Source organism: Plectropomus leopardus, chromosome 8 (assembly GCF_008729295.1).
Source record: "Plectropomus leopardus isolate mb chromosome 8, YSFRI_Pleo_2.0, whole genome shotgun sequence".
Lineage (NCBI taxonomy): Eukaryota > Metazoa > Chordata > Actinopteri > Perciformes > Serranidae > Plectropomus > Plectropomus leopardus.
In genome coordinates, this window is record NC_056470.1 from 22,996,858 (window position 1) to 23,024,341 (window position 27,484).

General features: G+C 39.8%; 1 protein-coding gene across 2 annotated transcripts; it reads right to left on the reverse strand.

Annotated features, from left to right (window-relative positions):
- On the reverse strand, positions 1 to 27,484 carry LOC121946790 (sodium- and chloride-dependent taurine transporter-like). 2 transcript variants are annotated; one of them, XM_042491543.1, is made up of 14 exons: positions 27,345 to 27,484; positions 21,192 to 21,421; positions 20,448 to 20,582; positions 15,797 to 16,031; positions 14,596 to 14,728; positions 13,749 to 13,883; positions 11,619 to 11,722; positions 11,351 to 11,475; positions 9,734 to 9,846; positions 5,870 to 6,007; positions 5,331 to 5,433; positions 2,572 to 2,672; positions 2,243 to 2,413; positions 1 to 1,754 (listed from the first exon to the last, which is right to left on the reverse strand). In XM_042491543.1, exons 2-14 carry the CDS (start codon positions 21,418 to 21,420, stop codon positions 1,599 to 1,601), a joined length of 1,878 nt encoding a protein of 625 aa, XP_042347477.1. In that variant the 5' UTR covers position 21,421; positions 27,345 to 27,484; the 3' UTR covers positions 1 to 1,598. The 2 variants fall into 2 exon arrangements, with proteins under 2 accessions (XP_042347477.1, XP_042347476.1); XM_042491542.1 differs by lacking the exon at positions 27,345 to 27,484 and adding an exon at positions 24,218 to 24,324.

The following is a 27,484-nucleotide window of genomic DNA, read 5'->3' on the forward strand; positions in this document are numbered from 1 at the left end:
TCCAAAGAAAAAGATGTTTATTGTAATCTATATAGAAATGATGCAATGTGCATCTCAAAGGGGACAACCGTGAGACAAAAATACTTTGGTACACTTGAATCTCCAAGATTTTTCACGGACAAAGCAGTACAGTACTGTGGTGGCTCCCGCACATGCTTCAGATTTTGTATCTAACTGTGCAGGTTTTTGCACTATTCAACATTATTCTAAATTTGACGGTGCATTTTGAGAGAGCAGGGACTGCCATTGCTTCAATGAACATTGCACACTGAAAAATGTAATCTTGGCTCACAATGTAATCGATATTTAGCAAACAAATTGCTGAGTTTTCAGTAAAATGAATGAGTCAGTGATGGTGTTCATATGATGTACAGTATAAAATTGTTACAAAAAGGCATATGTGATTTACAAATAATTCAAATTCTACAATACAAATGCCTACACCGAACATTAGAAACTAGAATCCAGTGGTAGTTCTGCAGAGGGCCTCTGCTACTGCTATGAGCACGACGGAGAGAGCTGTCAGGATGTTTAGAAAAAAGTAATGCTTTTACTTTTTAAGTGTTCTCACAAATCAACTAAGAATATTTGATGTCAGATTTCTACTCTATCTTGTCATTGTCTTAGCAAGGAGACAACTAGATACTGTATATCAAAGTTTACAATATCAAAATGTTAGAAGCTAAAAATATTTCCTCCTGAAATGTGTTGCGAATGTAACTCCAAATACACTGCAACGATAAAAACAAGTACTACAATAAAGGTGAAACGACATATAAAGTGCAAAGAGAGGTTTCAATAAATGCACTGGGACTGACTATAGTAGTCACACAGGCTGTGTACAAATACTCCAAAAATGCCACTTCCCTTTTCTCCTTACTTCCTCTTCCTTAGCTGTTTTTCTTCTGTATTATGTTGTTTCTGTTTCTGAGGAGCTTATGAATGCATTTCTCACAGTATTTGGCCAAGGCCTTGTTCAACTTGTAACGTAAAGGACGCAAAGCAAGATTAACTCTATACACTGCATATTGCCACTTAACATGTTATGGATTTGTACTCTTAGAGACGTGGGTGGCTCACTTCCGCTGCTAGCGGAGGTACATTCATTTTTACTGCAGGGACGAACAACATATAACGAGATTAGAAGTTAGCTTGGGCAATCACGTGAGGACATGTAGACGTTCTCTAACTTTTACGCGGTTTAATTACTTGTTTAGTTCACTAAATTTATGTGAAATTGGAATTTTATGTTTTCCTCTATTACACCAATACAAATCAAATTCCTCATCTCGTCCCCGGAATCAACAGAAAGGTAGTAAACATTGAACATTTTCTATCTCAAAATACTGCCTAAGCTGAGATCAGTGCCAACTACAGCAACAACAATTGTAACATTAACAATATCGATATAGTAAAAAATAGAAAAAAAAAATTACAAGAGAAAAAAAATTACAACAATAATATATAACTTTCTTCATAGAAATCAAACCATCTCTAATGTGAATATATTGGACGATGTAAACCTACCATTATCAAAGTTAGCAAATATGATAATAACACAGAAAGCACATCAATCTTATTCCTCTCACAGAGAGCGCTCACATCATTGTTTCTACAATGGTGTGGGTGGGCTTGATCAAGCCATTGTTCCCGTTTGGGTCCAGGGGCTGTGTCAGCTCGCTGCCCTTCAAGTTGTACTCTTTCGGGCGAGAGCTCACGCCTGACTTCGCCGGGGCTGCCACTGCTTTGATCCTCTGAGGGCGGGAAAGGAGAGATTAGACTAATGACCATCACAAACCGGCACAGTTTAAGGCTCAATGTGACAGCAATCAAATTTTAATTTTTTTAAAATTGAATGACATTTTAGGGAATATGCTTATACGCTTTCTTAACTTACGTTAATCAATGTTTCTCAAACGGGGGTACAGTGGAGCACTGCAGGGGGTACTTGACATTTTTTTAATGTGTTTTACACTTTGATTTTTGTACTGATTAAACAAGCATGATGTGATGTGTTAATAAGTGATCTTTAGAGGTGCTGGTAGGTGGATTCAGTTACCTTTGGATAGAGCAAGGGTAGCTGTTTCCCCCTGTCTCCAGTCTTTATGCTAAGCTAAGCTAACCATCTCCAGGCTCAAGCTTCATATTACGGACACAGATGTACTTACTCTCGGCAAGACTCAAATAGGCATATTTTTCAAAATTCAAACTCCTTGTTTAAAAGGGACAAAAGTCTGCTCACCTCGATCAGGGGTCCCTCAGACTGTAAGATCTTGATGACCATCACCATGGGGATGCAGATCATGGAGGACAGGGCCAAAAACCAGCCCAGACCGATGGCCCAGTCAGGGTACTCATACACCTTGTTATAGGTCAAGGGCTTGTACTTCACCAGGGAGAACACAAAGCAGCCCTGGGGGGAAAGAAAATGTAACACATGCTTCTTTCAGTACAAGCTGAACACTTTGCTGTGACCTTGAAGGTTTAACTAGCAACATTTGTCACATGTCGTAAACAGTGTCTTGTCCAACAAATAAAGTGAGGCTCCAGAAGCTACTACTCATCTCTCACCATGCAGAGGACAGGAGTGATTATGGTCCAGCTCCATTTCATCCAGGGGTTTGGTCTGTAGCCAATCATATCCTCAACGCCATCGTAGAAATTATCAACCCCTACCAGACAAAATAAGAACAATAACATGAGTCCTATCGTACATATATATATATATGTTTCAACAAGGTTAATGTTGTACATAAGATACCATGAGTCTTTGGTGTTTATTTTTTTTTTATAATCAGAATGACCTTCATGTCTACCTTCAGAAATAAAAAGGTTTATGGTCCCTTATCTCTGCTTCGTGCCCTAAACTGCAGCTTTTATTTTCGCTGGGTCAAGCACCATATGCTGCTTATAATATAAACAGTCTGGGCTTACTAGGCCATCATTTATGCTTCCTCGGAGTTTATTGTTGAGAACAATATGGTTTATTGCATTGTTAAGAAGGGTGTGTGCAACTGTTTTTATGCTCCTTTGTGCGAGTTAACAAAATGTTCTTTTCTGTTTTTAGTTCCTTTTTAACATCTGGCGAGGGACTACAGATGAATACAAAGTGCAGCAGCGAGTACGGTCCTTTGTGATGCAGTTACAATAGCAGCTATTTTAACAAAGTTTTTCAAACTTGCATTTGTCAATGGGCAGTGGGCACTTCAACTGAAAAGCGATGTTCACGTCTCATGCTTGTTTTTAAAGCTCTTAATGGATTGGGCACTGGGAATATCTATGTGCCCTAACTCCTGAATAACCTGTTTTCTGTTTTTTTTTCTATTGTTTGTGTTGTGATTTACTCTTTAATCATCTAACTGTTTTGAGGCTTTCTAGATATTTTAATATGCTTGACTGCTCCCTCACTAAGCCTAACTTAGTTCAGTTTATGTGAATGATATGGACAAACCCCCGATTCGACTTTTATGACTGTTTAGTATTAATGTTCTATAAAATTAATAATAATTCAAAAAATCAAGCCAACCGAGACTCTTGCGCATGCGCTTGCGGAGATGGTTATTGCGCATGTGCCTGCTGACCTCCGACAGCCAGGTGCCTCTCCGCCCATATGACATGTCTGCCCCCACAGCTAATGTGCAACTTTTTTAAACAGACTGGTGCACCTTTGTAAACCCTAAAAAAAAAAAAACCCAAAACAAACAAATAAACTTAAAGTGGCAGTATTTTGTTTTAAATTAAAAATGGATTCACGAAAATGGTTTAAAAACCAAGGACATATCAGATGAGACAGCTGCAGCCTTTGACGACCCTGCAGCTACTGCACCTAGCAGGGTGCTAGCTTATTTTCAGCTTTGACAAACGTTTTCAGCGATCACCGAGGGAGTATGCTTTATCCGCGCAAAGCTAATTCAACGCGGTTTTGAAAAGGATTTGACCCAGATGTGCCAGGATGAGAGGAAGGACTGTGTGTTGAGGACATCCACTCAACAGGAAAACGGCGTTTCCAGCTTTATTAGCATCAACAAGGAGCTGCTGCCTGGGAGGGTGAGTGGACTGTTCCCATGTTTATCTTGTGTCTGCTGTTCATTACTGTAGATTATAGTGTCGTTTCTCTGTATTGTGTGTGTATTTGTTTGCCTTTGGCCAGCTGGTTTGGCGTGCGCATCCATGTGCATTTACGCAATGGTTTGTGCCATGCTGCTGTTTATTTGTGCCACTTTACGCAGTGTTATGCTGTTCAGTTGTTTATTTGTGCCTACTTCTGCGCCTTTACGCAGCGCTGCTGGTCATGCTGTTGTGTTGGTTTGAACGTATTTACGCGCGGCGTGCGTCTTTACTCAGTGTTGTTAATTGTTGGTCATGCCGCTGGTGAGTTTTAAATTTGCATCTGTTGTGATACTTTTGTGGTCCCCCCAATCTAAATCACGTCCTCTCTACAGATTTGCCCTGGCGCTGGGGCTGTCTTATCCTTTTTACTTTTATGTTGCATTTTTTATGATGAAGCACTTTGAGCTGCATCCCTTGTATGAAAGTTGCTCAATATATAAAGTTTATTATTATTATTAATATTAGTAGTAGTAGTAGCAGTAGTAGTATATCGTTAATTGTAATCATTTTTAGAGTGTTGTTTGGGTTAAAACTGTTCCAGGAAATATCTGATGTTTATTTTGAAGTTATTTTATATTTACTGCTCAGGCTGAACCTCCACAAGAATATAGCAGGTTTTTCATTTTGAGCTACCATTAAGAGCATTTTCTGATAAAACTGAAAGGACAAATGACTTAACTTGTGTTGTATTAACTTGTTATAATTTCTTAAACTGACACATTGACGGATTGCTCAGCTGAGTCTTGGGGGAGTTAATTGGGTAAACATGCTCAGCTTTACAGTCACAGAAGTATCGGTATAGTGGTTGCACTGTTTGTCAGATACATGATTGCAATTTACAGTATCCAATGGCTTCAGAATACTCGTATCGTGTTTATTATTGGAAGATGCAGCATTGCTTTCATTTCAATTAGATGCTTTTCTCTCATTAGGTTAAATGTTCCTCCTTCATTAATACTAATGGGATGTCATCTGGTGGGAGGAAACCCAATGAGCCAATAACAATCTAGTGGGGGACCAACATCATCCCCACCCCCTCGCCATGCCCCGCGTGCAGTTAAAGTTATTTACTACTGATGTAGGAGGAAACACAAGGACACCTTTGTTTACCGCCAAAGAGATCACTTTGCTTGTCAACTCTTCAGGATCATTACTTTAAAAAACAAGACACGTTACAGAAATGCGTTACGACTCTATCGCACAGAGTGGTTTCCACTTACCATAAACCCAGGCTACAGCGATGCATTCAAAGAATGCAACCCACAAAAGGCACACACCACTGGCTGCATAGTAGTCGAAGAGTTGAAACACATACATGCCACCCTGGAAAGAGAAAAGAAAAGCAGCATTAATTACCTCTCTGATGTGTGTGTGGAACAAAAGAAAGTCACGGAGATAGAGGGGGGTATTAAAGCGGAGTGGGTGAGGGGTGCTGAAAGAGGCGCACAAGAATGCTGGCACCCGACCAATAGAGGCAGAGTTCAACAGGTGCTGAGACGCCATTGAAGCACGGTTAACTGCTAAACGGAAAACGGCATTCCGAATTGTTCCATTCAGACACACAGGATGTGAGTGGTGAATGTGGTAGGAAGCCATATTTGGTCGCAACAATGAGGCAGCCGACAGGCGAGTGGAAAGTCTGTTGCGTTATCTCTGCCGCTAATCCGAATACGCAGGGTCGCTTTTCCTTTTCTAAACAGGATAAGCAGTAGCAGTGAGAGCGCAGGGGTTCAAATGAAGTGACTGTTGGTGAACTTACTTTTGTTACCATGGCGAGTCCCAGGAGATAGCTCATGGTGCACATCACAGCTATAAAGATCTCCCGTCGGTAACCCTTCCTGAGGAGGGACGGATATAGATCCACGATGGAGGTGATCTGTCCTTCCACTTCAACAAACTGTGGGGACAAAAGCAACCATTAAGTTCTCAGAGGAGAGAAAAAAAAATGCCTCTTTCTGTGTGCATGCAGCTCTTGTTTTGCCTCTACAGACCAGTGATTAGAGAATGAGAGCTGTCTTTGTTGGGCAGTAATGAGAATTTAAACAGGGCTCCTCTCTGCAACACTGGTTTGTTGCTACCAAGACACAACAGAAACAAAACAACAGTGAATCACTGTCTCCGTCTCCCCGTCCCCTTGTCTCTCCTGCTCCCCTGTGTCTTCTCATTGCCTCATAAACTACATACTGTCATAACAAAATTATGAAATTGTTCCTCTTTACCAAGAACATGCTTCTTTGTTGCACCAAAGCCAAACAAAAACCCCTTACATAACAGTGGCATGTATGTGTGAGCGATGTTCACAATATATAGCATTCAGAACGACAAATCTGCATGAAATTTATGGTCAAGAAATGCACCCACACACACACACACACACACACACACGCACACACACTGTCACTGGTAACGCTTCTCTCATGGAAATAGCTGCATGAGTATTTACATGTGCTCAAATTTAGAGCATCGGCCTGATCTCGCAGTTGGCTGAGACGAGTAGCTGGCCATGTGCAGGACTGAGTTAGCACTGGAGTAGAATTACACTTGGAGGCAGGAAATGTGATATGGCCGGCGAATCCCTCGGGTGCACACTTGTGTTTTGTCTACTTAGATTATCTTGTCTTAATCAAAGCTCTGCCTGCGATCAGAGCTGGATGGCTCGCATGCAAACTATTATAATGACTTCTACTAACTAAATGTTTGGCATGTCAACGTCTGTCAGCTTCTAAAAACTTAATTTGTGGTATTATGGGACATTAAAAGGACTATAATCCTCACACAGTGCGGTTGAGTGTGATAGTAAAATGCCTTTGTGGGAACAGGCTGCTTTTCTTGTCTGTCAGTTATCTGATACCTTGGAGACGTTGATGTGGATCAGAGAGACACTAAATGTGTTTTACACATTGGGGCTGGCAGGAGCCAACTAACCCATGGGATCGGGGAGGTGTTTGTGTGAAATAAATGGGAAGTTGCCAACTGACTGTTCTGTTCAGAGCTTGACGCCACAGTGGCTGCGGTTACACGGACAGTATTTCTTCTATCTGAGTGAAAGCATTCTGATTATAGATTTATAACTGCGGGAGCCATAAAGTGATTTATAAAGGAGATCATTTTGTAGTATAATAAAGATTTGGTATTGTTTATATTTTGGTGTTGTTGCATGTTTTTTGGGAATATTACTTAGTAGTTTCATGATTGCAGTTATTAGGAGAGTTGGGTCACACGGATATGGGCCCTCATAATCTATAATCTGCTTTTCACCTGTTAATAGAAAAGCAAGTGAGTGACCGCACTTTCTTTGATCGCTGTGGCTATTTTGTGCACGTTACAATAATTTGATTTCTTTTCATTAATACATTGTATTTTTGGATCTCAGCATCATTTGTTGGTGTGTCACACATGGACCAGGCCCTGCCTCTGCCTCTCAGTGACTTTTAGATTGTTTCCTACAGTCGCTAAAATAATTTTTTGACTTGGTTCAGCCAGCTGTAAAGTGTCTATCTGCCAGTAAAATACCAGAAATAGAAGATTTTTTTCTTTGTTGACGAATTTAGTTTTATAGTTTAACCGTTATTTATCGGCTACCTTTGTTTGTTTGTTATACAGGTATGTCATTTTTTTAAATGTTTGAAATAGGTATATTGAATTCAAAAAAATAGATCATTGAATAAAGGAAGAGAAGTGGTTTGTAAGTGTTGTGATGTAAGCGGTTATTTGCTGTAGCTACAAATTACAGATGTTGCCTAAACACTCACACTCACGTGCAGACAGTTGGCAGATGCTGCAATTTACCAATGTTCCCTAAATGTCCCATATGCAGGCTACTGCTACTGGTATAAATAGACGAATCTTAAGGCCCAGACACAGCAAACCGACATCAAAGAACTGATGGCGATGAAACCGACTGTTGTGTCGCCTCACATCACCTGTGTCGCTGCCAAAAAGTTGTACTTGTACACGCGTCCATGTACACAGCAAAGAGCCAACAAACACGAATGTTCTGAACCTCAAGAGAGGAAATAACTCTCCGTACCAGCAGATAACTGTAGTCTGTATTCATCATTTAAAAAGGGACACTGGATAACCAACAGGATGGATTCAAGACGCTTAGCTTAGTCAGCACATTAACAACACAACCTGATGCTGAATGATCAGTGTGCTAGTGAGCAATAACACAAACAATTATGAACTGTTTCTGCTTCAGAGTTCAGTGGCTAAAAGGTTTATCTTACCTAATAAGACAAGTTTTGAACTCACTCCCTCTTGACTTTATTCATTTGTTTGCATTCCTCATTTCTCTTGCGCTTGTATGCTGAGTTCAGCTACCAGTCAGAGTGATTTCTCCACCGTCTCTGACTTTGATTCAATAAGCTGAATTGACCAATAAAAAGCTGACAAGGGCCAACGGTGCAGGACACACTGCAAAAACTAGAGCAACGGACGCTGACTAACTGCCTGAAAGTGACCGATAGCCATCCTTTGATTTGGTGTGTCAGAGTCCTAAGTAGGGGTCGACCGATAAAGGTTTGTCAGTTAGACCGATAACTGATATTTGGAAATTGTATGCACTTACAATAAAAATAAAAAGAATCATTCTGTCAATATTTAGAATTTGAAATATCACAACCTCCGACACAAAACTTAGTTTAAATGCTTTCAGCAAATGTTTAATAAAAACTGAAACATTCAACATCATATACAGCAAGTTCCCAGCAACTTTTTTATAAAGTCAAGTGAAAAATTAAATAAAAAATGAATTAATGAAAAAAGCTCCCTGTAGTTTTAAAGAGTAAAAGTTCCTTCAATGCTGACACTTTTTTTGCACTTTTTAATTAATTAATTTTCTTCTGATTGATTCAGTCTCTTCCGATTGATGTGTTTGCATAAAGCCTCCTGTAGACTGTGAGATTTTTGCAATGTTATAAGTTTAGTGCAGCCACACTTTGCGACATAGATCTAAAGACTTAACAATGATGTCACCGACTGAATCTCAGGTTATGACCTACGTCCATCGACGTCAACACGCATGAAAAGAGTAACGTCGGCGGGCGTCATTCATCTACACCGCTGTAGTTGTAGAGAAAAATGTAAATAAACAAATTGAGCCTTCGCTGTAGCGGCATTTATGTGTCGGGAAAAATCTAGAGAAGAGGAGGAGGAGGGGAATGTGGGTGCTGTTATGGTTGGGGGGAAAAAAGGCCAATTTGGCGCGCCAATTCTGCAAAGAGAGCTCCAAGTATGTATTAGCATCTATTAGCATTTAGCATTTTGCACTGTTGCGCTGGTCAGTGCGTCATTTCATGCTGCATTGCTATTGGTTGGTTAGCAGACATAGGTCGTAACAGTAGTCACAGTGTGAAATTCTCATCCCAAATATCCGACACTTTCAGATATTTATCCCAGGCTGTCTTTGATCGCACGACTCTGACAACAGCCGTACTTGCACCTCTCTCACTGTGCGACGTGGGACCACCGTTTTAGAGCCACGACCAGATATCACCACGTACTGGGCTTTAAGCATTTGTTTTTCTGATTGGGCTATTATTCTGATCAACAGTAAAATATAAGGATCCATGTAAACGCGCTAGTGATTGCAAAAAAATCCAAAAAATCAAAAAATACTGACCTGGCTGTCGAGGCCCAGGAGCAGCAGCATGATAAAGAACAGGATGGCCCAAAGAGTTGGCAGCGGCATCATGGACACAGCTTTAGGGTAGGCGATGAAAGCCAAGCCAGGACCTGGAGGGAGAACAGAGTGGGGACGGGGAGAGGGGGAGATGGACAGGATTAATATTTCTATCTGATTTTAGCTTGGACGACACAATGGGATTGGAAAAATAATGTAAATACTGAGCTACAGGCTGAGCGGGGTCTGGCATTGCTAATGATCTACAGGGAATATGATCTAATGTGTCCAACAATTCAAAGATGTGATGAAGTTAGCTTGAGTGTTTTATTCTTTGTTGGCTTTATGTGCTGGGTGGCTGTGAGGAAATAGAAGTTCCCTCAAAGTGTTTTCGTATGTGTTAACGTGCAGGAAATACCAACAACTATATTCAGCTGTACATATTGTCTCTTTCACACTGTAGAGTACATATTACATAACAGCCTACTGTTTCTACTGTACATAACACACCCTACCCATTGTACTGCACATGCTATTCATTAGGTTCTGATCATACTGTTCATATCACAGCTGCTTTACATTTTGTACATTGTTTTTGTGTATATCACATATACATTTATAAGCACTTTTACTACTGTTGGCACTAGATGCTGCATTTCTGGTACTTACTGTGTGCAACAACAATAAAGTGGAATCTAATCTAATCTAATCTAATCTAAACAAAGCAAATGAGGTTTGCAGCAAAGCCATGAACCACATCAACAGGATAAGAGCATGAGACACAAACTCAGCAAACACATAAACTAGTGTCTCAATTAAACTGATGAGCAAAATGCAAAGTTATATGGCTTAATTTATGAATTTGGGCTGTTTTCATATATGATGGAATATCTTGTATGTACATACACACTAACATGCCATCACAGAACTTACTGTCATTGTTATAGTTTAATTTCACATGAATATGTTCAAAGTTGCAGTCTTAAAGAAAGCAAGAGTTTAATTTGAAACTGAACAGAGCGAGCATGCTGAAAGAAGATGCATCTCCTTCAAAGTCCACATAGAGTATAAAGGAAGACAGAAACAGAACCGGTGGCATCCACCTCAGGAGATCCACACTTGTTAACAGAACTGGGCTTACAGTGCAGTGCTGCTGGTCAGAAATATCACCTCAGGGTGCCAGTGCACATACAGTAGCATACATACAGTACGGTGCCAATCTTCTTAGCAATGTCCCCTGGTCAAAAAGATGTAAAGCTACTAAATAACATGAGCAGGTTGAATGTGGGACATGAGGACACCTGGTGCCATTGAACACCTGAAGTAATGATGAGGAGCTCTTTAACACCGCAGTTCATTGTGGAGCTAAAACCCAAAGCACCAACGCCATGGAAAGGTGGAACAGATTTCACACTGAAGTTGCAATTCTGTTTCTTTAATTCAAGGAGTGTGCAATTGCCGATACCTCTACATTTCAGCATCACCGTTTCCGAAACTTTCATACTTTTTCCCCTCATTTAAAATTTGGTATTGCTTCACTCTTTTGTGTCCAAATTTTTTTTTTTTTTTGGCAACAGCGCCCACCATCACTGCTGCCATCACCTTGGACCCTCGTACCTGACTCTGCCACATCGGCAATGTCCACCCCTTGTTCTTGTGCCATGAAGCCCAGGACGGAAAATATTGCGAAGCCAGACACAAAACTGGTACCGCTGTTGAGGCCTCCCAGCAGCAAACAGTCCCTATGTCACACATATGTCATGGAGGTTGTTAATGAACACAGGTGGAACCGAAGTTCCCATTTTCTTTTCACGCAACCGTCTCTGACACGAGTTGCTGTCACTACTACAGTCCCACTGTCCCCCCCAGCGGAAACACAACTCACCTGTAGCAGTTGTATTTGTACTTGTTGTAGCTCCCCAGTGACGTCATGGCACCCAGGCAAATGGCGTAGGAGAAGAAAATCTGGGTTCCTGCATCAATCCACACCTGAGAGACAGAAGAAGATATAATTTTCAGTGTTTTCCAGAAAGATTAGGTCCACTGCTGTGCTGGGAGCTGAGTTGAGAGCAGCTGGTGCAGCTCCGAAATGTCCCATCGTTGCATCTTAAACGGCGGACCTCTACAACATTTCTGTCCTTCCCGTGGCGCTCTTTGGCCATAGTGCACCGGTGCAGCCGCCAAAAGGCGCCTCTCGCTAACAACCGACAGCTGCAGCACAATGACGTAAATAAGAGAGCGAGCAGAGCAGCAGTGACCTCGGTGAAGTGAGGTGTCTGCACAGAGCCCAAGGGATACTGAAAGACAGCAGCCACACCAGCCGCAGTCTGTTCACCCCGCTGCCATCTGGAAAAACAAACAGAAGTGTCCGCTGCCGAACCACCAGACTACGGAGCAGCATCTTTCCCCAGGCTGTGAGACTCCCCAACTCCTCGTTCGACGCCAAAAAGATGTAGCAAGATTTAGGGTCAACTTTAATTTCATTTCTTCTTAAACCACCAATATAAATGACAAATGAATCTACCTTGTACCTTGAGTGAGAGAGAGAGTTGGTTTATTAGGCTATTTTTTGTCTATCAATGGTCTTAAAAACAGGTTTCATACACATTTTTACCATTCAATTTTCATGACTTCCAATGACCTTTAAGCAGATTTTCAAGACCATACATCCCCTGAAATGACCACTGACATGCCTTATCGGTTCTTTTCATTACTGTATAATAGCTTTAAAATCTAATGTTATTTACAAGTGGACATGAGGTTGAGCACTGATTTTTTAAGCACTGGGTAGGAACTTATGTTTTTGTTTTTGACTTAGGGGAGTCGCATACAACTTTAAATGCCTGTATTCTGTAATTTTTTTATATATATTTATATTTTTTAAAAATTGAAAACAATTCCTTCAAAAAATCTTTGGCCATTTTATGTTTTTTTTTTAAAAAAATTGGTGGACCCTCAAGCTTGGAGGGCATGTTTTTTTTTTTAAATCACCAAATTTACACAATTCATAACCAGAAACTGTTTAAATTATTGTTGTTGATTTTCCAATTCCTTAAACATATTATGTGTTATTATGCAGGCTTGTGTAACAAAATTCCATGACTTTCCCAAAACTTTCAGACTAAATTTAGTTTTCCAAAACTATTCCAGGCCTGGAAATTGGTATTTGCAAATTCCATGACCTTTCCAGGTTTTTCATGACTGCACCAACCCTGTGTAAACAGTAAATTAATCAAATTAGTCGCCATATCGCTGTTTTCATAAGCTAGCCTGCTGTCACTGCAATCTTGTAGCCATGATAATGAATTATGAATGACTATTAGACACACCCCTGTTCCTTGTTTGAGAAAAAATGTTAACAGGAAGTAAAGCTGAATGACGGGAAGCTTTAAAGACTATAAAGATATTAAATAAATTAAATACATTAAATACAAACTCAGCCCTTAAGCAGTGGTGTAATGGTGAAATGTCAGTAATCATTTTATCTTAAACCTCATGAACATCATGCACTCTTTGAGGCATCGTTAAATCTTATTTATTTTACTTAGCGTTCGCACAGGACACACGGGGGCCAAACAATTGGGAAATGTCTGCTTGGTTTTGATGTTAATCCAATCACTCATGAGAAATTATATAATCGAGTTACATAACGAAAAAATAAAAAGATATCAAAAGTGCCCCAGGGATGCAGTTTTCTGTTGGCCGACACCAAAATTAGCGTCCCTCATCAAAAAGCCATTTTTCCATTGGATTTTGGATTATTGCAGAAAATACATTCTGTGGCAAACAAACGTTTATTTTCTCCTTGCAATATGTTTTTACCGTTATGTTCCAAGCCCATGTACAGTTTACATTTTGTGAAATATCGTTAAATATGTGGTAAATTATCTAATGTGTGGACCATGAACTAATGACTAGGAAGAAATCTGGACCCCATGGCAGGACCAGTTGGGAACCATTGGAGTAGAGTGTGAAAGCTATTAAGTTTTATTTATTTATTCGTTTTCAGTCTTACCTCTGGGTCTTGTAGGCGGGTCAGGTTAGGATAAAGGTAGAATTTGATCCCTTCAGCTGCCCCAGGAAGGGTCACTCCACGCACCAACAGCACAATCAGCATCACAAATGGAAAAGTTGCTGTTATGTAGACCACCTAGACAGGATGGGGGAGTGATAAGCCAAAATACTGAGCAACAACTGTGACTCATCAGCCTTGATATATAATGATACAAGCAGTAGTTCTTTTTTTAAGTTCTCATTTCTAACTTGTGTTTTTCCAGCTGCAAGACAAAAGAAATATTGTTCATGTTATCTGATGTTAATGTCCAGAGTATTTTTAACATAGAAAAGTTAGGTGAGGTCCAGGAACGGTGATGCATACTGCCTGCAGAAGTCAGGAAAAGTATTTGAGGTGTGTGCCGAATAGAGCACAAGGCAGCACACCAAACTGCGTAATGACTTCTTTCTGAATAGCCTTCTGGTTAAAGATTAAGCGGGATCATTTCACAGCAGTGAACCCTGTGTTAAATATGGAAATAAACCCACAAATAGGGCTTAATAGAGTTAATAACTGTCCTCACAGAGCTCCTCCTGTTGGCTCTGGCCCAGTTGACAGGAACAGAGCAAAGACTTAGGAGTGGCAGTCAACTGTTTACAGCCGACAGTGAGTCTGGCCAACAAGAAACCTCCAGGACAGCGCAGAGGCTTGTGTCTCTAAATCAACCAAATTAACTGCCTTCCAAGCATGTGTCCTTTCTTTGCGCAACAGTGTTTGTCACTGACTTGTAAAAAAGAACACTGAAGGCCAAACAGCATCCAGGCAACACAATAAGTACAGGATGTGTCGGCGCCTCGGCAGCACTCACTTTCCCGGTGGACTTGACTCCCTTCCAGATGCAGAAGAAGCAGATAATCCACACTGCCAGGAGACACAGGGCCAGGTCCCACTTCAGAGGCCCGATGTCCTCGATCCCAGTGGAGATGCTCAGGACGTTGCGTCTGCAGAGGATACAGAGACAGAGAACAGGTTACTGGCAGTCTGAGGGACTTGAAACAGCACATTTTTAAACACACCCAAGGAAGTGAATCATGTGACTCCCCTGGACCATGTCAAGGACAACAAATGTGAAAAACAAATAGACACAACTTGGCATTTCTGTGCTGTTTTGCTGCTCTGGCCTGGAATTAAAAAAACATTTGCAAAATAAAAATGTATGTAGGGAAAGGTTCATTTCAATTTAAATATAACTTTCATATAAAAATGATGAATCAAAGTCAGTTCAATGTAAATGTTAGTGCTCTTTATTCAGAAAACCTGCAGTTTTTAATGTCAACTTGTATTTGTTTACAGGGTAGACCTGCCACATCCAATATTTCAGACGTGGTCATGTATTGCAGTAATGGACCAACACAGTTAATGCGGCAGCGTCTATGTATGTCTATGTGCTCTACCAGGTGAGCTTCTGGGCCAACCCTAATACTTGGTTGTCCTGTTTATCTTGGTGTTATTGCTGAAGGGTGTGTGGCTTATTCAAACTATTACGGGCATGCTATTGTATCCTTATGACCGTCTCTGGTGGGCGTACACAATTTCAGACTTCTTTCTCCAAGCTCAAGGCTGTAAAGGGTCTGAAGGAGGAAGTGGAGCCGAGCCTGTAACTCTGCAGCTCTGCAGCTCTGCAGCTAGACCCTTCTCAAATTTTGAGGTGACTATTTGGAAAGCTTTGAGGCTTTAAACATTTTAGTGTCTAAAGTTGCACAAACACTTCTAGTTTAGAGCTATTCATTGTGATGAATTGTCATCAAATACAAACATGTAACAGCCTGTAAACGGGCATGAAAAAGACAACTTAAGACAAAGTTTGAGGAGCGGCATTTGATGTGTGAAAGGTGCTGTACAAATACTGTTTAAGATAAACTGGCAGAGGACTAAAAGTAAACTGTGCCTTTTGTAGGATTTGTGCCTGTTCAAACACATTTACGCAATCGAGATTAAGGGGCAGTGTTACTTAGTATATTCGTGTGTGTGTGTGTGTGTGTGAGTGCATGCTGTCAGGGTATACTCACTCCCAGAACTCAGTGACAGGGGAGGTAAAGTTGGTAATGTTGGCTGCGAGCCACAGGGTCTTGTTCTTGCGGACTGTGTCCTCTACACAGTATTCTGTGTTCCAGGGCTGCTTGCATTTTGCCCAGGGGAGCTCCGGCTGAAAGCATTGAAACAGGTAGTAGAGTCCCCAGGCCAAGATCACGATGTAGTAGATGTTCAGCAGAGATACGATCACGACAGAGGCATAGCCGATACCTAGAGAGAGGAAAGAAAGAAGACAGGTTTTCAGTTCAAGATATCCAAAACACAGAGTTGTGATTGTCCAGCTTTTGTTGTTTTTTTTGACACCTGGGCCTAATTGTTCCAAAAAGAAAACAAAAAAATCTGGATCCGAATAGAGTTCCCCATACATTTTTCTGTAGGCCAACCCGGCAGCTAACGTCTCCCTGGTTCTCTCGTCAAAAAGCCTTTGGGATTTTTCCATTGGCTTTTGGGTTATTACAGTTTTATGGTGAACAGTTTGAGTTTTGTCCCTCAAGATAACTTTCACAAACAAACATCACTCTTAGGATTTTTGAAGCCACAAAAGGACTCCCGCACACTGTCTAACTTGCAATATTACTTTTATTTGCGACCTTTTGGTACTAGACCTTCTTCAGTTTTTGTTTGCCTTTGTTTTGGTCAGTCTGTACCTCCCCAATGCACCTGTCTCATCTGATAGTTGTGCAAAATGTTCTTTTGTTTGAGGATTTTTGAAACCTAAATGCAGTTGCCAGAGGTAAAAGGTTAACATTAGGTCATAAATGAACTACACTACAGTCACGTTGCTATTGCTACGAGGCTGTTAAGCAGGCACAGCTTGATGTAATGACGTTCTGTATACTCATTTAGCCACTTGTTAGCAACTGGCTTTTTACATGACGAGCAGGGTACTTGCTGGCGTATTTTATGTTGTAGAAAAAAATGTAAAAAATCTTTTAAGCTTGTGTTAACCACAGACCTTTCTTTGCAAGCATCTAACCAAAAATCCATTCAAAGATCTTTTGGAGATTTGTATGCTTTGATTAACTTTTGTTTGATTTTGACAGCTATTTGGGGGATTATTTTATGGTGACAACATCCCTTTATTATTTATTTTTGACATAACTGTAATAAGATAATGTCTACTAAAGCAGTAGAGATAACTAACTGTTAAACATATCAAATAAAAAAAATGAATGTGTATATATATATATATATATATATATACATACACAATACACACACATATATACACACATATATATATATATATATATATATATATATATATATATATACACACACACATATATATATACATATATATATATATATATATATATAAACCAATTTGAAATTTTTATTATATTTTTACCCACAAATCCACCTTTAATTCACCCTTCTCGTGGGATCTGTATTATCCCAATTTTCTGGATTATAGGTTTCCCAGTCCTCTTGAAAAGTTTTGACAACACATACTAAAGGTTTGATCCGGATCAAAACAAAGACTGGATTATGTGATCTAATCCGTTTTCAAAATCCTTTTTTTATTTTGAACAGCCCATTTTCAGAATTTGATCCTATTCAATAGCCGAAATCCAAGCAGATTACATTTGAACAACTAGGCCCAGATAAATGTGAATCCAGTATTCACTTTTTTATCTCTGTTTTTGGTCTCCACTAACGCCCAATATGAATATCTGCTGCCTCTTTAGATGCTAAACGCTCCACCATGTTCACCTCTTACTTTGTTCGTCTGCCGTTTGGTGTTGAGCAGGTAGTGTGCAGTGGGTTTTAAGAGCTTTTTCTGCTGCTTGTTGTGACTGAAAATGACGCAAATCTAAAGCTCCTTAGAGCGGAGGGGAAGTGAGGAGTCATGTGATAATCACTGTGGGTTCATCACGTAGGAAAACATCTTTCACAAGTAGTCATGAGATCCTTTGTTGTTGAGAAATTGATTATAGACGTTATCACAGCTGCTGAAAATCTTGTTTTTTTTTCTGATCTTCAGCAGTTACAGTGTGCACACTGTGTTCCCATCATTTTCTAGGATTTCTCTCTCTCTGTCAGGCATGACAAGTCATATTGAGCCGCCCTGCTCCAGTGATGTTGAACATCTGACAATATGTGGAGATTTCAGGGGTGTTGTGGGACGCAAGCGACTCATCTCCCTCAATATTAACACTATAATGCCATTTTTGTCATATTTAATACACGACTTTCTGTGAGCTCCAAAAACCTGTTGTATGCAATTTTGACCTGAATCTAAAAAATGACCTGTTGTGAACTTTAGGATAATCAGAGTCTCATGAAAATTTACAACCACAAACTAAAGACCACAGGCATTCAGAGGGTGGAAGGCTTTCCTGATAATGTCTTCTAAGGGAAACATTAAGTCCACCTGTGCCTGAAAAAGGACAGAAACTTGGGAAAAAGGTTCCTGTTTTGGGGGAAAAATGACCAGTTGAAGTGTTCCAGTTTCAATGAAATCTGTATGTATTTGTTTCTAAAAAATACATTTTTGTGATCAATTAATTACCATAAAAGCGTGTTGTGTCAAATATGATAGAAAATGATTTCCATATATAATTTTTATTCAGATTATACATATTTTTTACATTCTGACAAAAAGGCCAAGAGCAAATCAATTTAGGAAAAAAATAGAATTTTCTGGCTATTATTTCATGGTTCATACTTTACATAGTCAGTAATAGGGGACTTTTGTTTTGGTAAAATTAAGGACATTTACACCAAATTGAAGCAGAAAAGGCACAAATTTCTGCATAAAATTTCCCCAGAATGCAAGAAACTTAAGTTTTATGCTTAAAAATTTCTGGCGGAGGACCCCCAAACCCCAGTTCATCACTGTCCCCCCCAATGTTGAAACGAAACCTACGCCCTTGCATCCGACCACACCCATCACAGATACTGGTTTTGCTTAGAGTTGTGACTTTCAGCCAGAGAGGGCAGCAAACCACTTTTCCAGCCTGGCGATAAATAAACTCTTTACATGAAGACTTTGTTTGAGGTGGAGATTGCGGCTGACCAAACAATAGTATCAACTGACTCTTTATCGACTCAAAGAGGGGAAAACTTCCCGAGCTCGCCTCTGCTATCTACTGTTATATAATGTCCTTAGTGTTGTCACACTATTTTTAGATGACTTTGCCAACAACCTGGATGCAGAAATCCCCGGTACTCTTCCAGTGCTCCAGAGTATTTTTAAACTCATCATCTATGCAACCCCCTCCCGCCTTGTTCCCACATACCGAATGCAAACTGATAGACAAGTCAATGCTGTGACAGGTGTGTATAAGTGTGTGTGTGTGTGCTGGAGCGCAGGGAGTAAAGTCATGAATTTCATCGTGTGATAAGAACACGTGAAGGCGGGAGGGACAATGGGGAGGTTTGTGATTGGCCAACTTTGCAGCCACTTGTGGACTTTCTGCTGTGCCAGACGCTGCGCCAGATGGACAGACAGCAGCCTCAGCGTTCTTTGAATAGCGGAGACCATAAGCAGCTGCTAGAGATCCGTTGAAGCACAGCTTCCTCTTTTTTCATGTCCTGTCCTGTGTGTGAACATGAGTAAGGGCATCACAGCAGCTGCTTAAGGTGCAGTACCTCCGCGCTTGTCTACAGCTGTCACTCAAAGGTAGAGGGACGCACCAAAGAGCAATGACTGGTCTAGGAGTGTCTTAAGGTATCAGTGGCAAATGGCTGATCTCAGGTCAAGAGGGGCCGGTGAGTGAACTCGACCCTGGCAACAGCGTCACAGACCACATGCAGTATTTATATCAGCCTATAAGCTAAGGCAAACCAAGCAGATGAACACTGTCAACAAAAATGATGTTTTCGTGCAGACCGGGAGCAGGACTGTTTCTTTTGCTACTCTGTTTCCATCGCAACCAAGAACTCAACAATCTGCAATACACGGATGTTTTGGAGTGCTGTTTAGCATGTGATGTTTGTATATTTACTTGCAGGTATGTATACCTGACCCTGGAATCAACCCTTTAAAACCTGAGCAAATTGGCTTGATTTCTTTCAAAAACAAATAATATAAAATATATAATAATTATTATAATTTAAAACATTTTCCCTAGTTTTTGATAATATATAATAATAATCCCCCACTGTATCTGATTTTCCAGGATTTTTTGGGGGTATTTTTTACAATTGGCTCATTATGTTTTTTTCTCAAGTATTTGAAAATAATCCAACCAATTTTCTCATGTGTCAGAGGTTTAAATGCTTGTGAAAGGCATCTGAACACAGCACAAGAAAACTGATGTTGATCCAGATGTCTAAGGGTTAAAGTGTCATTCATCCTCCATGATGCATGCTCTGAATATTCCTGGTTTACTGTGCTGTGTGATGTCGTTTACACAACACAAAGCAGCCTAATGAAGTCAGACTGGTCCAATTACACTGGGAGGGAATGGTGGGGGGACACCTCGGCAGAACATAATGCTGAATAATGAATACTGCACTGAAACGGGAGGAAAATCAGGGCGGAATTCCTGTTCGGACAAATGAGGCTTTTACTCAGCGTTAAATTTTAAATGATCTTGTCAGGGATGATTTGCGCTCTGATGCGGAGCCTCTTCTTTCTCTGTGTGTTTTTATTTGTGTTTATGTGCTTAGACTGACCGGTGAAGATGGGGCATAGCTTGGCCCAGCAGGTGATCCCTCCTTCAGACGTGTACTGGCCCAGTGCGACTTCCAGGAAGAACACAGGCAGGCCACCCCCGAACAGGAAGATGAAGTAAGGGATGAGAAACGCACCTGTGGAAACAAGAGTAAGGCATCATTTAGCAACAGTCACCAGCTGCAACTATTTTGGCTTAACACTTTAACCCTTTGAAACGTGAGCAAGTTGGTTTGATTTCTTTCAAAAACAAGGGAAGAAGGCAATGAGCAACTTAACAAGAAACGACCCACAAATTGACAAAAGAAAATTAGCAAAAAATATTACATATATATATATATATATATATATATATATATATATACACATATATATATACATATATATACATATGTATATACATATATATACATATATATATATATATATATATATATATACACACCAAACAAGAAAATTATCTGGAAAAAGTGCAAAAAAAGTTAGATCATTTTTTCTATAACATATGTTTAATATAGAATTCTAATCATCATAAATATAGTTTTTGGACATATTTCGCTTTTTTAATATAATTTTCTAATTGTACTATATCTAATTTCTCATTTTCCCCATGCTTTTGAGGATAATTTTTTTTCTCAGGTTTAAAGGTTTAGAAATTTGTGGGAGGCATGTGAATGCAGCATAACATAAACTGACGTCCATCTAGGTCTCAAAGGGTCAACATCTGTAGTGCATCTTCTGCCTACCTCCGCCATTTTTATAACAAAGGTAAGGAAAGCGCCAGACGTTTCCTAATCCGACGAAGCCTCCGGCCACGGACAGGACAAAGTCGAGCTTGCTTGCCCACTTCTCCCTCTGAGGAGCCTTGCCTTCGGCCTCGTCCTCGGGCCGCGTGCCTGGGCTCTTCCCTGGTGAAGGTTTCAGGGTGTCCTTGTGAAAGTCCTTCAGGCATTGGAGCTTTTCTTTTTGTGCCATGCTGTGGACGAAAAAAAAGGACACGTAAGATGGAGTGAGACAAAGAGAGGGACAGAGGTGAGCTGGATAAGACACAGAGAGGCAAGAGCATTAGGGAGATAATGCTGTCTCCTGACTGCGTTACATCGTGCTTCGTAACCACTGAGTACATGATACACAGTACTACGCTGCTAATCTTGCTAATCTGAACAACTGACGCACGGAGGTCATTCAGACTACAGAGATGTTTGGGGCCCAGCTGCGTTGAAATTGAGCATTTAACAAGAAATATTAAATCTCTGAGTGTTATATATTTATTTAAAATATATATATATATATTAAACCTCTGAAACCTGGAGCCATATAACTTTTCAAAAAAATTTGATCCCTAAGAAAATGTTGTGATTTTTTTTTAACAAACAAGCAATCAGCAACTTGGTAGGAAATTATACACAAATTGCAAGAAATTAGTAGATTTAGAAAATTGATGATGATCATAATTATTTATTTTTACTAAGTTACAAAATTATTATAATGTTTAAGCACTTTCTCCATGTCATTTCCTTAATTTTTTAAAAAAATTTATTTTCTTTTACTTTTTTAAATCTATTTTTTTATACTAATTTTCAGGTAATTTTCTTGTACTTTTCACTATTTTGTGCTGGGTTGTTTCATGCGTTGCTTGTTGTCTTCCAATGTTTTTGAAAGGAATCGAGCCAGTTTGCTCAGGTTTTAAAGGGTTAACTGGAAATATTAAAAAAAGGAAAACCGTATTTCTTTATTTGCACTAATCAATCAATCAAAAACCGGCATGAATTTTGTAGCTAAAACATCACCAAAACGGCAAAACAAACACCTTGGCAACAGCGTGTGCACATTCACATTTTGATTCACCGCTCTTTCTGTTTCTCAGTTTCAGTCTGAGTCTCAGTGTATTTTTCTGCTCAGAGGGGGGCACTTTGTCACCGAAGGAAAAGGAAGCTAAAATGTTTGGCCTCGCCTTCGAGACCTCGCTTGACCCTGAAAGAAAGTTTTCCTCCGAGCTTTCTCTGATGCTACCGTATCAGCAACAAGTGGGCCCAAATCCAAATTTAGACACCAAGATATCCCCCCGCGTTCTCAATACCCTGGCTGCTCCCAAGGCGCTACAACAGCTTAAGTTCACTTTAGTGTTTACACTGTAAACCGCCTTTCCAAGAAAGACAGGATTTGTTATTACTGACCGAGGTATCCTATTTCCCGGCATGAGCCAAAGAGGAGAAAAGAAACCCTAATAGGACAGGAATAACTATGAAATACGTGCCAAGACTGAATGTGATTTAAGCTCCTAGCTGGCTCCATAATAAAGAACAAAAAGGGGTACAATGGGAAGGCTGTAATTAATTGTAAGATATGAGATTAATTGTAATACAAGTGAGAAAGGTTTCCTCCTCTTTTAAAAGAGGAACAAAGCAACATCACATACTTCCCCTAAACTCTCGTAGACTCTGTGTTTGTTGGAGCTCAGATAAAAGAACAAGTTGTACAAAAAGCTCCAAATTATTAACCTGACTTTTGCTCTGATTGAAAGCAAACTGTAAAACTGTGCGACATTTAAAATTAGGCAGCACATTCCCCCTCAGCATGGGTATGTCTAAAACATTAAGAAGAACTCCTTAAACAGGGTTCCCGTGGATCCTTCAAAAGTCTTAAAGGGCATTGAATTCATGAATCTAAAAATAAGGCCTTATTTGATATTAAATTCTTAAAAATGCTCAGACCTGGGAAGTAGGATTTTAAAATCTTTTTTTGCTTTTGGGGTTTGTTTTTTTTTGTTAAAAAATTCAATAAATTCCTCTTCTCACACTCATCACGATGAGAAGCGCTGGAATCTCACAGTCAGAGTGAGAAACATAAATCATGTAGAAAACAGGCCAAAAATGCCAAATATTTCCCACTTCTGTTGGAAAAAACAGATACCTTTATGATAATATAATATGTTCATTGTTCCACTCTAAAAAGGGTTATTTTTCCAACATTTGATGTCGCTGAAAAAAAACCCTGTCATGTTTAATGTTGCACTAAACATTTAGGCAAAATAAAAGTCTTTCTTGAATTTTGGTGATTAGAAAATTGGTCTTAAACTTAATTCTGAGTGGCATAAAAAAAAAAAAGCCTTAGATCTACATTGCCTTAAGCTGCAGGAACTCTGTTATAACCTTGCACATTCCTGCCGAGAACTTTATGTCTGTTCACTTTATCAAAACTTCAACAGCTCCTCCATCCCCCCCTGTATGTGCGCGCTGTGTCCCATCATTTTCTAGGATTTCTCTCTTCCTGTTATGCATGACAAGTCAACTTGAACCGCTTTCCATTCTCAGACCTCCTTACATAACTGGATCAGTTCTTGCCCACTCTGTTTCTCATCCTGTTTCTCTCTCTCCCTCTCTCTTTATCTCTTTCCCCCCTTTTTCCTCTCGTCTGCTTAGCGTTTGCTTTCACCTGCCTGCATGCTGTTTGGAGGCTGTCCGCCGGCCAGATAAGACTTAAGACAAACTGTCCTTGGGATTTAAACCAGACGTACTTGACTACAAATTCCTTAATCTTTAAAGAAAAAAAGGCACAATTTTATAACTGCTTAATCTTCAAAAGACAACAAGAAAATCTATTTGCAGTTCTTTCTCTATTTATTTAACCTTTTAACACACAAACCGACTCCACCAAAGCATTACACCAGTTTTCATTTGGCTATTTAAAGCCCATTCATGCAGAAAAACTTCAAACATGCACACGCTAAAACAAATCAAGCTCCTCCAGCAAAGTAGATGAGAAAACTTACATTTCCTTCATGGCTGCGACTATGTATAGAGTTCCTCTCTCTCAGCTGTCACCATTCCTCTGTACTGAATGCCTTTATGCCGACACGGGTCACAAGAAGTGGAGCTGACAGCAGGGCCCGCCCCTTGGCTAAAGACAATTAAATCCAAAGTGGAGGATTGGACGCAGCCTCGCCGTGACAGACAACTCAGGTACCAACGTGGGAGACTGTAAATTTCCACTTCTCACTACTCCCTGCCCACAAACATACACACGGCCAAGTGGTGGGGGATGAGTGTGTGTCACACGCACACACACACACACTTCTTATTCATGGTGGGGACACAGAAGACAAGTCAGAGCCTGGTCCAACACTGGGGGTTGGCCTTGAATTATGATCTTGTACAAACGGATGAACTGAGGGTCTTTTTTCTTACTGTATCACACTCAAACAGCACTAAAATATCAAGCACGCTTTCATAACAAGCCCCTCATAACATCACCACGCCACTCCCAAGCATCTTTGTGTGAAAACTATTTTTATTCATGCGTGTGCTGCCATAATTCCTGGTATGCGAGACATTTCGAATCACTGGCCCTCCATTCTTTCATGACCTGTGGTGTGTTATCTGGGAAATGTAAACCAGTACAGTATCAGCTTATAACAACTCCTAATAAGGTAATGTGTCTCTCTCTGCTCGTCCGTGAGGCTGTTTAGATACCATTCACTGCTCCAAAGGGCTGGACAAAAGCTGGCATGCAAGAGTCAATTAAAAACTGATAAATTCCTCTGCAGGATTTGCACAGTTAAATGGGGGACAAGCTGAGGCTGATGACAAGCTGCTTTTTAAACACACACACACAATGACACACACACACACATCTTTGACACCTCTTAGCTTTGCATAACGCCATAATCCATCATATTTTGGTTGGAGTCATGCTCTGTATACTATTTTTGGTTACGTAACCTTTGACAGACACTGTGTAACCTATTGTGCAGGGACCACAGGTTTTCCATTTTGAAGGGAGATGCCTGCAACAGAAATAAAGCCTCTTTCATGTGGGTCATCTCATGAAATCAAACAGAGTTTCCCGTAATAAAGAGACAACCTTTTGATTGTTCATCACTCATAGCTCACAAAAAACCTGTGAAAGGGAGTTATTGTGCTATATCATCATGCTGTCAAGCTGGATCTGTTTTTGCAGACTGTAAATACAAAACAAAAACTATTGTTTTAGTTTATTGTGTTTTTTAAGATTTGATCTGACGGCTTTAACATTGTATTGATATCTTGCATATAGGTGCTGCAACTTATTTTTTTACATTTAATCTTTTGATTATTTTCTCAATAAGTGTATTAGCTGTTTGGTCTATACAATCTCAATGAATCCCAAAGTTCTAGATCACATCCTCAAATGTTTTGTTTTGTCCACAACCCAAATATATTTTCAGTTTACTTTCATTGAGGAGTAAAGAAACCAGAAAATCAATTAATTGTTGCAGCTTTACTTGCAAGTAAGCAGCAGATTTGATAGATAGCTGCAGGGATCACGTTATTCTGTATGCTGATGCAGAAGCTAGCGTCATCCTGGTTCCCTCATCAAAAAGCCAATAGGATTTTTTCAGTAGATTCTGGATTATTGCAGAAAATAAGCTCTGGGACAAACATTTATGGTGCTTAAATGTTTTGTAGCAAGATAATCTTCACAAATAAACATTGCTTTTAGGATTTTTGAAGCCTAAATGTTATCGGTACATAGGTTAGGCCGTAAATAAACTGCACTACTGTCGCATATCTTAACTTCGCCACCACAGTGAGGCTGTAAAGCTGTGTATGGCACGGCATGATATGATGACATTCTGTAATCTCATTTAGCCACTTGTTAGTAACCGCGCTTTTATTAAAAAAACTTTCGAGTTCACGACTGGGGTACTGATGTATTTTATATATGTATATATTATATACATGAAAGTCTCTTAAGCTTGTGTTAACCTAAAAACCTTATTTCAGACATAAATGGATTAGGAGGGAACCGGGAGTGCTAAAATGCTTACTGTTTTTGGGGGTTTAGGACTCATTCCTTGAGCACTCTAAATAACCTACAACAAACTTGTATATCATGTGCTCATTTCACACTAAAATATGAAACCACTAACTAAGAAAGTCACATTTTCACAATCAATAGCAGTAAAAATTACCCTAAGAAACCCTTATTTTACAGGGAACCCTCAAGAAAACCCCCACAGATCCACAGTCCCCAAATTTGGGCATTTTTTCCAGCACCTGCAGCTAAAAAAGGTGCTGCGGCCCCTGAGGTTTTATCCTGCTGACCAGTGGATTAGAGTTATAAGATAACACATATCAATCAATCATACACAGGACAGGGCGGGGACAGAAGTAGGTTAAGTATGCGCCACTGAGCACCAGATATAAGCTAGTAACTGTCTTAGTTCATCAGACCTACTTCAGCAGACTCTCCCCTAAAAGGTGCACACATGCATTCACTCATCCATCCATTTATTCAGTTAGTGGATGGGTGTGGAGGTGCACCTGGAGTCTGCCGGAGACAATAAACACTGTTTTTTTCTCTCCCAACACACACACACACACACACACACACACATACATACACATCACATGTCGCTGTGAAGTCGGGGCCGCGCCTGAACGCATCACAGCAGACCTCCCAAAAAAAAAAGAAAAAGAAAAAAAAAGCCCATCAAAGAGAAACGAGGAACAGGGTCTTATCAGCTATAAACACAGGAAACGGGTTCAAAGGCCAAAGCTACATTTAAAAAGAAAAAAAAAAAAAAAAAAAAAAACTGAACATTATTTGCTTCACATGTTTTTACAATAAAACGACAGGATTTTCTCGCGGAAGTATTGTGGGAATAGTTAGGACAGCATCTAAGAAAACAGCAAATGTGGTCTTGTTTATATCACAATAAAATGAGCGTGCCTGCTGTCTAACGTCAAAACACGGTGATAAATGACTGTTTAACATACAATGTAAAATCATCTTAAAAAGAGACATCTTAATAGCGTTATAGTTTTTCTATTCATCTCGCTATCTTTTTTCTTTTAAATAAAAACATTATTAATCATAATATACTGACTTGATACATAAAGAAGATGCCGAATTACCTGTCCTCGTTTTACTAAGCAGTCTTGTTCCTTTGTTTGTGTAGCCTACGTTTTAACGCTGAGTGAAACAATATAATCTATTTTTCTGTGAGACCATTGTTTCTACGAGCTGGTGCGCGTTTAATAATATCAGTTTGAGT

Bases quoted from the DNA above. Each gene is read 5' to 3' on its own strand.
- LOC121946790 (XM_042491542.1), bottom strand. The intron at 5,434-5,869 runs GTAAGTTCACCA...TTCTCTTTCCAG, and splicing joins GACTCGCCATGGTAACAAAA to GGTGGCATGTATGTGTTTCA. The intron at 2,673-5,330 runs GTAAGTGGAAAC...TTTGTCTGGTAG, and splicing joins CGCTGTAGCCTGGGTTTATG to GGGTTGATAATTTCTACGAT.